The sequence below is a fragment of the Leucoraja erinacea genome, chromosome 30, assembly GCF_028641065.1.
Source record: "Leucoraja erinacea ecotype New England chromosome 30, Leri_hhj_1, whole genome shotgun sequence".
Classification (NCBI taxonomy): Eukaryota; Metazoa; Chordata; class Chondrichthyes; order Rajiformes; family Rajidae; genus Leucoraja; species Leucoraja erinaceus.
In genome coordinates this window covers 7322552-7334148 of record NC_073406.1, presented here as the reverse complement: position 1 = coordinate 7334148, position 11597 = coordinate 7322552, and the positions used below count along the sequence as shown (strand labels likewise).

General features: G+C 44.3%; 1 protein-coding gene across 10 annotated transcripts in view; it reads left to right on the top strand.

Annotated features, from left to right (window-relative positions):
- klhl21 (kelch-like family member 21) overlaps window positions 1-11597 on the top strand; it is a 32086-nt gene that overhangs the window by 7919 nt on the left and 12570 nt on the right. The window contains exons 1-4 of one of the 10 annotated variants that reach the window (XM_055659340.1): window positions 130-212; window positions 506-698; window positions 1068-1192; window positions 10181-11231. In XM_055659340.1, coding sequence (XP_055515315.1) covers window positions 10205-11231 — 1027 coding nt within the window. In that variant the 5' untranslated portion in view covers window positions 130-212; window positions 506-698; window positions 1068-1192; window positions 10181-10204. The other 9 variants (XM_055659339.1, XM_055659341.1, XM_055659336.1 and 6 more) reach the window with 9 other exon arrangements.

Below are 11597 nucleotides of genomic sequence, written 5' to 3'. Positions count from 1 at the left end.
ATAATTTCAGAGAAACGTGGTCTCTCCTTCATCGTCACCACCTCCCTCTTTTTGCTTATGTTCGTGTCCAGACCAACCCCCAGAAATAGTTGCAAACTGGAATTTGCAATAAGTTTTTTTTCACCCTTATCGCCAAATTTGCTTCTAAAGTACGAGGAGGGGTTCGGCAAGTTTAGTCAGTCAGACGGCTGCCACTCGAGTTAAGATTTCCCGTGAGTATATCTGATTTTACTCTTTTTTTCTACGTCGTTTCTCGGGACTCCCTCCCTGCTCTTGTGTTGCAAGGGCGGGGATAAGAGCAAGAGCAGAGAAATCCCAGACGCGCTAGGAAACAGTGTCAGTTTCAACGTCTCTCCAGTCTCTTATATCCGCCTTCCAACATTATAGCCAGCGCCTCGAGGTAGGCGAGGGTTAACTGGGAATTGTTATGTCTAACTTACATTTTTTTGTTCCTGTCGGTCAATACGCACGAACAATTTTAAATTGCGTGTTTATTTTTCGCAAGGGTATGGAGCCGTGTGTTTTGTATTGCTGACCACTGGCCGTAACGTCGACGTTCATGTTATCGCCGTGGCCCCAGCATCATATTGTGGATTTGATTTCCACGTGTTGGAAAGACAGCGACTGGGTGTTTTTTGGTGGTGTGTGGCCTTCTGAGACTACATGTCTCTCTCATTCACATTCCCTTGTTCGTACACGTGAGTTATTTTTGGCTGACAGTTAACCAGACCTTTATAAAAGCAGCTACATATTGGAGTTATTTTGTCTGTTATTCTAATTTAATCGAGGTGTCGAGGTTTATGTATAGAATAGCGAGAAATGAGTTAGAGGCCTAATATTTCACGGGTAATGGTAAACGATGATATTAGAGTAATGAATAGATAGCGGATCGTTGCGTGGATGGTTTTCGAAATTGCGGAAAGCTTTCAATTCAAACCAGTAGCAGAATAGTTCCGGCGCAGGCGGGTGGTAGTCGGCCCATCTTGCCCACTGTGGCTCGATCCAGTAAGTAAGGACTCGCAGCCCATTCTTTCCGCCAATCACTGCGAGTTTTGTTTTCCTTTTAGGTACTTCTCCAGTTCGCTTTTGAAAACTGACATCGATTCCGTTTCCACTACACTTGCAACTGATCCCGACTCCTCTTCGACTTCTGATGTTACATCCACGTTCTAGACACCCACCTGCTCCATTGGTTCGTTTGGTGACTATCTTAATTTTGTGACCCCCATTCTAGGGCCCTCCCACAATGGGGGCCGTTTCTTTCTACTGTCTGCATAATTCACGATTTTAAATCCCTCTGTCAGATTCCCTTTCCATCCCCTGTCCCACGAACGCATTCCCATCTTCTCTAGTCTTTATATATGACTAGGGTCCTGCATCAGTGGATTTAATTTAGCATATTTATTCTGTAACCTCTCCTCAGCCTTCATTTCTTTGTCAACGTGTGGTGGCAAAAATGGGATAAAATATTGATACAAAACTCCTCCTTTATGAAGGTTTAATAGGGTTTCATTGCTATTGTATTCTTTCCTCTATTTATAAAACCCAGGATACCAGTGCTTTTTAAAGCGCTTTCTTGCTATGTTGTGTCACTTTCAATAAATTAGGCACATTTATCCCATGATTTCTAATCTTGTGCCACCTTTGGAACTGTGCCTTCTAGTTTCCAACCCATGCCTGAATGTTGTCTGGATCTTGCTACATCTAGATATTTCATTTGCTGAAGAGTTGTAAACGGAACCTTGTGTAATCATCTCAACTAATGATAGTCAACTGAAGATGGTTGGGCTAAGGATACTGATGTGAGGAAATGCCGCTAGAATTAGTAATATCCAATGAATGCAATAAGAGTTGCCGTCTCCCAACCCTCGGTACAAGAACTGTACCAGAGCCGCTGCCTGAAAAAAGCACTGTGCATAGCAAAGGACAGACTGCACCCCCTCCACACACATCTGGATCTCCTGCCATCAGGCAAGAGATACCGTAGAATCAAAGCCTGGACAACCAGACAGCTAAACAGCTTCCTTCCGCAGGCTGTGAGGCTGCTAAACAGTCACTCCACCTGATTCTGCTGCTTTTTGCACTGACAATTTAATAACTCTGGCACTGGCCACTTAAATCAGCTGCCCTGGACAATTTATGACTGTTTTTACTTGTATTTTAATGTTGCTGTTTTTACCTGCACTTTTTAACTATATGTACTGTTTTATCAGGGACTGGATTGTTTTTATTGTTTTTATTATGTGTGAAATGTTTAAGTTTTATGTGCGATGCTCCGGTATTCCCTGGGAAAGGTCTTCTCATTTTGCACTGTACAATTGTTGCTTTGCAAGATGACAATAAAGGTTGATTGATTGATACTCGGGATAGAAACACGAAGTTTCTTCATCCGAGAGAATCATTCACTGAGTGCTGTATTCAAGACAGAAATTGATTTAAAAAACGGTGGCATAGTGTCGCAGCTGGATGCTGAGCGTCAGAGACCTGGGTTCGATCTTGAACTTGGGTGCTCTCTGTGTGGAGTTTGCATTTTTTGCATGTGACAACATGGTTTCTTCCCACATTCCAAAGATGAGTGGGTTTGTAAGTTAAACGGCCTCTGTAAATTTCCCCTAATGTGTAGGGCTGGATGAGAAAGTAAGATAGCATAGAACTTGTATGAATGGGTGATCAATGGTCGGTGTCGACTCGGGTGGGCTGAAGGGCCTGTTTCCATGCTGTATCTCCAAATGAAAACTATCATCTTCCTTTGTGTGAAGTATTACTCCAATCATTTGCAAGTTTTTCTTTGATGCCCATTGACTTCAGATTTGCAAGGCTTATTAATGCCACACGTGGTCAAACACTTCCTTGATATCAAGGGCTGTCATTCTCATCTCTCTTCTGGAATGGCTCCTTGGCCCATGTTTGTAGCCCACTTCATCACTTTGATGATTTACTGTAGATTATTTGGGCAGTAATTAGGTTGGATTTCGCATGCTTTTTATGGACTGATCATTCCTGTGCAATTTTCCATTTTGGCAGGTTTTATTTCCCTCCTGGGATAAATAAAGTTGTATTGTACCGTAGGTGCTAGTGCTGAAACTATGCAAGAATAACTGGACTAGTGGCACAACAATGAACACTATTTCATTCTACACATCCACCCAGAAAGGCCTTCCTTCCCTCAGTCTCACAAATTGCTGTATTTGGAATCTTGTGTGAAATTGATTGTCTACTACAATGACCTTGTTGATTTCAAGCACTTGGGGGAAATCCAGGAGGTAATGGAACTTCTGATAAATATGAGATATTTTATCCATAATCCCAATGCTTTAACTGCACTTGCTATACCCAAATGTCTGTTCCAAATATGGATTAGAGGTGATAAGTGGTGAAGACAAAAGGCTGCAAATGGTGGAATCTGATAGGAGAGGAAGGTGGGGAGGGAAATATAGAACCAGAATGGTGGGTAGAAGGACACGGCGGTGGGGGAAGGTGCTGCATGATCCACTGGGTTCCTCTAGCAGTTTGTTTCAAAGGCTGACATTAGCACAGTGCAGTGGGTAGCACTTTCACTACTGTATTCATTGTCACCCTTGCTCCTGGACCAGTACTAACGTGGTGTTATGAATCAGATCAGATGACTTCTGAGGTGAGGTGCATGGTAATTCTTGACCAGTATTCATTTAATTTGTTGTGAGGACCATTGGGGATATGTTCATTGCTGTTGATGGATACATTTTGCCACAAAACTCATACCCGTACTTCAGAAAGTGCAAAGTATGCAAATCCTATTTTTGTATGGATGATTATATATTTCAATGGCACTTTACAAAACCCAGAAAGGACTATCTGCCAATAATTGGCTTCCTCTAGAAATCCCACCACCTTAGATAGAAATATGTTAAAAAAAAGGTTGCCCCTCAGGTTCCTATTAAATCTTTCCCCCTACCTTAAACCTATATCCTTAAACCTACAAACCCAAGCCGATTGGCCTATGCTTCTTCCTAATTTCTGAAGCCCTATGAGCACAAAATTCTGGAGTAACTCGGACTGAAGTAACTCGAGTAACCAGATTCAGTCAGTAGAAACATAGAAAATAGGTGCAGGAGTAGGCCATTCGGCCCTTTGAGCCAGCACCGCCATTTAATATAATCATGACTGATCATCTAAAATCAGTATCACGTTCCTGCTTTTTTCCCATATCCCTTGTTTCCAATAGCTCAAAGAGCTAAATCTAACTCCCGCTTGAGAGAGGGTTCCAAGGCAAAGCATTGTCTATCTGTCCTCTAGAGATGCTGTCTGATCCGTTAAGTTTCTCAAGCACTTTGTATTTTGTTAAAAATCCCAGCATCTGCAGTTTCTAGCAAAGTTTCTGTCTATAATCTTTGGTTTCTAGTGTCTCCTGAATTCCCTTGATTTGACAAGTTGTTGTCATTGCTGTAATGCTGGAAATCTGCCACAAGGTGGCGAGGCCTTGCAGTGAGAGTGGGCATTTGCCAGTGGGTGTGGCGCCCCTAAGCGGCCGGCATGCGGTGCTGCAGTGGGTTTGCCCTTAGTTGGTTCTCTCTGGGCATCCCAGCCTAGAGGTTCAATGTAGCCTCAACTGGACGTTTCTCCCTGATCTCTAACATAATTTATATCTTGACACTTTCAGAACGGGTTTTGATATCTTGACACTTTTAAAACTTAGGTTTTACTTATAGGTTTAGGTATATTTTTCTCACCAGTATCGAGGTCAATAAATAGGAGTCTAACATAGGAGTCGTTGTTGTCCAGGTGCATTAGATTTTCAGTGTCATTTTCTATGCTTTGTTGGGCTGATTCCTCAAACACCATTTTCCCTTCTGTTATTCCAATAGCATACAGTCAGTTCACAGCATTGTTGTGACATTTATATCAGGATAGTATCTGATTAGGAGTCAAGATTGGAGCCATTAATTGAAAGTTAATCACACTCTCACCAATTTAGTCACAGACCTGTGCACCACGGAAATACGCCCTTTGGTCCACCATGTCCATGCCGACCACCTTGGCCTTCTGGGCTAGTCCCGTTTGGTCCATTGCTTTCTTCCTATCCATATATCTGTCCAAATATATTTTAAAAGTTGTAATTATGTCAGCTTCTATAGTTTCCTCTGGCAGCTCATTCCAGATATGCAGTACCATCTGAATGAAAACTTGACTTGTTATGTTTTTCCTGCCAAAGTAGATGACTTGACATTTATACTCAAGTTACTCAGGTGGCCCTGTGCGTACTTGTTCATTAAAGCGCCTTGAAACCTTTTTGCTTCATTAAATATCTCAATCATTGTCATCTTTTGAAAAATAAATTCATTTCCTTCGTCTGGATTATTGATGAACTGTGAACATCTGGGTCGTGAGCACCGATCCCTGTGGTAGTCCACGAGTCACCAGCCACACGGTGACAGGCCCATTTACTCCTTGTTTCCTGTCTGTCAACCGATTCTCAATCCTTGTCAGCATATTGTTTAGTTTAGCTCCCAATTCCATGTGCTTTAACAATCAGCTCAAATACCAACAGTTAGAAGAGAAAAGAAACAAAGCAATAAATTGAAAGTGAAATAGCTGAGGGCTGCGATGTGCCCATGGAACAATACAGTACAGGAACAGGCCCTTCGGCCCATAATATCCATGCCGAACATGATGCTGTTAAATTAATCTGCGTTGCCTGGATGTGATCCATATCCCTCCATTTCCTGCATTTTCATGTGAAATGTAAAATCATTACAGGTCGAAGTGAGATTCAAACATATCTGATCCAGCCCTTTGGATGCAAGCCCAGTAACTTATTTATTCGGCAACCAGACCAGTGTAAAGATGGAAGCTGAGTTACTGTTGGATACTTTGAACAAAAAACGGAAAGTGCTGGAGTAACTCAGCGGTTCAGGCAGCATCTGTGGAGGGAATGGACAGATTACGTTTCTGGTCAGGACCTTTCTTCATTACTCCAACCACATGTCTTTCCTCAGCACTCTTCCTTCTGTGTCTGAGATTGCTGGAACAGCAGACGAGGCCATAAACCAAGGTCACCATGCGTGTAACATGCGAGGGAAAATTAAAGCGACAGATGACTTGAAACTCAGGCTCATCCTTCTGCACTGAACAAAGATGTTGCACAAAACAATTGCCCAATCTGCATTTAGTTCACCATTGTGGAGAAGATCGCATCAAATTTGTCATACAGGCTGGAAGTAATCCCCGACCTAGCGACCCAGCATTGTACCCACTTTCCCTCAACTCCCTTGCCAAACAGCACTGAAATCTTCACAATTTGCACTCTGGCCTGTAGTGTATTCTTGTTGACCACATTATAGTGAGCCACGCGTTGTGAATCAAAAGTGATGTTTATTAAGTAATACAGATACATACAGAACTGGGGAGGCTCTATACCAGGGCACACCCCTTAACCACGTGACGACTTCTTCACGCCAAAGTAACGTGACCCTGCCAGTTCTAGTGCCAAGGGTTCGTTCAGTAAGTGGCCTAACCACCAGGTGGCACCACAACGTCTTCTTCAATTCTCAAGACATTAAGCGGTGTGATTTCCTCCCTAAAACTCACTGCCTCTCTCATTCCCTTTTAAGATGCTAAAAACGTACCTCTTTGACTAACTGATCTGTCTTAACGTCCTTTAATAAAAAATAGAAAATGCTGGCAATACTCATCCAGACACTGTAGGTAGAGGGGATGGTCTTAAGAGTTAATTGTAATTGTAATTAAGTTATTCGGCAAGTATGTAAATATACAAGGAAAGTGTCCGATTGCTTCGTTAGTGCCCCTTATCTACTTTGTGGCTCTGTTAATTTAGTCTATTTTCTGTACATAAAGCACTTTATTATTAAAAGCTGTTGTCCTGTGAGTGGGGTCCATGATGAGTTGTTGGACTTGTTTAAAACCGTGAGCATAAATGTTTAAAAAACAACCTCGGTACTTTTATTAGCTCACATTCCTGGTGCCAACTAGAGTTACTCATGGCTGACATGTGAGTAGTGTGCCTGGAGACTTGCCCATGTGTGTATGTGTGAGAGAGAAATAATTTTACTGAGCTTGTTGCTAACGAAATGAATTTAGAAACATTTCATAGGGGAAGTCCAATAATCAGACAATAATATGACTTTTGATGTATACAGTGTCTTGTCTATGGTCTTTGTTTGTTCTTTTGCACTATGTATTGTTGGTGAGATTTGTGATTTGTGATGTGGTATGGATGCACTTTATTACGGTGATCTGTGTTATTAGTGGTATGTAACTAAAGCAGTGTACCATCATGTACCGAACCCAAATACCACCAACCCTGGTTGCGTGGCAAATAAAGATTCTATTCTATTCTATTCTATTCTAAGTAAACTTTAGTGAATGATTCAGAATACAGAGTCTGAAGAAGGGTCTCAACCCGAAACATTGCCTATTTCCTTTGCTCCATAGATGCTGTCTCACCCGCTGAGTTTCTCCAGCATTTTTGTCTACCTTCGATTTTCCAGCATCTGCAGTTCCGTCTTAAACGGAATACATACTTTGTCATTTTATCCTCACCCTGGAGATGTCAAGACTTTACTGGCTTGCTGATTCATAAGCCTAGCTAACAGTTAGCTTGTTCATAAGTGACTCGTCATCATTTACAGGCATTGATTATTTGACTGGATGGCTTAGGAGTTCAATACCATTCTTGTCCATGTCACCGTGACTGCTTGCAACAAGGTCGCTGCATAGTGATCTGTTGCAATAGTCCCAGCTGATGTTGTTTTCAATGTGCGTTCTGTGGCTCTAGGTTGCGCCAACGGTACCTCTCCCTTTGGCTACTGTTTTCCAGACCTGGGCCAGCTATTTGACACTTGGAAGCTTGGAGAGTATAATATGAGGTACTTAGAGTGACAATGCTGTGGAGCTTTAGTCCATGCTAGTACAGTAAATGTTTCTTGCCGAACAAGGAATTTGGCCTTGTACCGTAACATATCACAAGGTCATTCTTATTGCACAACCAATCTATTTTTGGATTGCCAGTTTCTCTGGTTTCATACCAATCAACATTTCATCTCCTGAGTGGGGAACTATAGGGTCTAGACTTGGTTACAATGCAGCCCAGCTCAGATGGAAAATTTGGTAGAACAAGTCACCAGCAAATGTTGGCAGGTTTCTATTAAAAGGATAAAATGTGTTACTTTGGAGGCCAACTGTCAATATTTTACCTTTTTCATAAGTTAGGTTTGCACCATGTTCATGATTAGAGGACTGTGGTTTTGAAGTGTACCCCAGGATAAAACAAACTGGAAATTGGAGTAAGCCACTCGGCCCATCGAGTGTGCTCTGTCATTTAATAAATTAATGGCTGATCTGATTGTGACTTCTTGCGTATGGCGTGCACAGCCTAAAGTTGTAAATCAACATCAGTTACCGGACAGCATCAGGACAGCATCAGTTACTGGGTGGATGGCTTTGATGCCCCTCAGGGAAAAGCCTCAGTGAGCAGTCATTCACGATATGTGGGATGGTCTGGTCTGGATGTCCACAGTCGCAAGCAGGACTGAAACGCTGCATTCCCAATTTCCATTCATGAAGTCATCAGTGATCGGAGCAGAATTAAGCAATTCGGCCCATCAATTCTGCTCCGCCATTCAATCATGGTTGATCTATCTCTGCCTCCTAACCCTATTCTCCTGCCTTCTCCCCATAAGCCCTGACATCATTGTGGTGATCTTTCATAATCTTTCCTATCAATAATTTATGTACCTTCATCGTAAAACTATTCAAAGACTCTGCCTCCATGGCCCTTTGAGGAAGACAGGGCAAGTTTCCAAATATGCTGCCTGCAGACCTTATCTACGGTGCAGCCACATTTAGGGATCTTTTGACTTGACCCTACCTTTCATTGTGTATGGGTTTAACCTTATTAGTCCTTCTAAAGTGCAGCACCATGCACTTATTAGGATCAACTTTCAACTACTTTCAACTTTCAACCTGTCCATTTTATCAACTGATCAATATCATCCTGTAGCCTACAACTCTCCTCTGATACTGGAATTGTCTAATTTTAACGATGATGAGACACAATTAAGATTGGTGTTATTGTAATTGCTAAAGTCAATGCTGCTGTTACTAGAAATGGTCTGAAGGGTCCTGACAAAGTAAATGAGGATTGGCAATTGGGGAAGCTTGAGCAAAGGGAAAGATACAGAATGCAGAAATTAGTTTTCAGCATTGTTGCTCATCAGTTCCTTACACAATGTCCAATGTCCTCAATGGGGTAGAGATGAATCGAACGGTACCGTAGTTTATGGAAGGACTGTTCGGGGGGAGGATGAAGAATCTGGTGGTACACAAATCAAATAATTTAAATCTATTTAATGTGTTGGGCAAGAACTTCCAAAAAGAGCAAGGGAGGCGAGTACTATGGCAACGACTGTGACTAATACAGCTGTGTTCGCCACGGGGTTATTAGTCTCCAACAAGCAAGTGATAAACTATTGTGGAATGTCCTGAAGTACTTCACAGTCAATGAAGTACTTTTGAAATGTTGTCACTGCTATGATTTGGGCAATGCGGCAGCAAATTTGCTCACCCAAAGATCTAAAAGAAATTAAAGACTAGATATTCTGTTTTTGAAAAAGTTGGTTGCAGGATGAAATTTGGTCAGAATACCAGTGAGAGTTATGTTGTTTTTTTGAAGTACAGTGGGAATCTTTACATCTACGCGGGAGGCGTGGATATAACCTGTTATCTGACATTGGATCGCTCCCTCATTGTGGGCTGGGTTGTTAGCTCGGATCTTTCTGCTCATGACCAAAGATCCTATAGCTCTGCTATAGGATCTTTGCTCATGACTGGAGTGCAGCTGAAACCCACAACTCAAGGTAGAACGTATTGAACTCAGAGCTGGGGGCCCAGTGCCCCTGCTCCACACAAGCTTACTGCTGCTCTGGAAGAAGACACGGTGTCTGGAAGGGCACGATCCTGTTCCGCGGCTGTGTTATGTACGGACCTAGAAGTATTGGGTTGTTAACGGGTTTCAGTTCGCCAAGTTTTAATCCATTGAATGCTCGTAGTGTCAGCGTGATTTACAAGTTGCAGCTGACGCAGTTGCTGGTAAATACAACGCCCACATGAGTGGGTCAGTTATAAAGCTGCTGAGTTCTTGCTAGCTCTGTAATAACCTCTCTCTCCCCCTCTGGTCTTGCAGATGATTTGATCCCCAGCACTCAGTATGGAAAGGCCGAGCATGCTGACCCAGACCTCGGTGCTGCCGTTCTTTGACCCCAGTCACGCCCTCAACATCCTGCAAGGCATCAACGACCTGCGAGTGGAGCGCAAGTTCTTCGACATGACGCTGTGGGTGGACGGGCAGGAGTTCCCCTGCCACCGCACCGTGCTGGCCGCCGCCAGCCACTACTTCAAGGCCATGTTTGCCGGCTGGCTGAAGGAGAGCTACGCCGAGCGGGTGGAGCTGCACGGGGTGAAGGCCGACATCCTGGGCCTGCTGCTCGACTTCTCCTACACCGGCAAGGTGACCGTCACCCAGGGCAACGTGGAGCCCCTGGCCCGCGCCGCCGACCTCTTCCAGTTCCACTCGGTGAAGGAGGCGTGCTGCGCTTACCTGGAGCACCAGCTGGACGTGAATAACTGCCTGGAGATCCAGGAGTTTGCCGAGGCCTACGCCTGCAGGAGTCTGGCCGAGAGCGCCAAAGGCTTCATCCTGCGCCACATCATCGAGCTGTCGGAGGAGAAGGAGTTTGAGGCCTTGCCTCAGCGCCGGCTGCTCGAGTACCTGTCTGACGACAGGCTGCATGTGGACAAGGAGGAGGCCGCCTACCAGCTGGCTCTACGCTGGGTCAAAGCCGACCCCAAGCGCCGGCTGCGCTTCTGGCCCGAGCTGTTCGAGCATGTGCGCCTGCCATTCATCCGCCGCTTCTACCTGCTGGCCTACGTGGAGAGCGACCCGCTGGTCTACTACTCGCCCTTCTGCCTCAAGCTCATCCACCAGGCCCGGGCCTTCCAGTCGTCCGCTTATGACCGGCACGACTACCCTTGCGAGAGGATGAGGTCTCGGCCCTCCACCGGCCTGGCCGAGATCCTGGTGGTGGTGGGCGGCTGCGACAAGGACTGCGAAGAGCTGGTGACCGTCGACTGTTTCAACCCACAGACCGGCCAGTGGAGATACCTCGCCGAGTTCCCCGACAACCTGGCCGGCGGCTACAGCATCACCGCCTTTGGCAATGACATCTACGTAACCGGCAAGTGTCGAGACGGGATTGGGGATAAACTCAGTGCTGGAGTAACTCGGCGCATCAGGCAGCATCTTTGGAGGACATGGTTAGGCAACGCTCTTCATACTGCAGAAGGGCCCTGACCTGACACATCGCCTATCCATATTCTCCAGAGATGCTGCCTGACCGGCTGAGTTACTCCCACCAACACTTTATATCTTTATTTGTAAACCAGCATCTGCAGTCCCTTGAGTACACAAGCTTGAGTTTAGGTTTATTATTGTCATGATATGTAACGAGGTACAGTAATGCTAAATGTACTTTTGCATGCTATCCAATCTGATCAGATAATACTATTCAAAATGCAATCAAATCAATCTTAAGTATAATAGG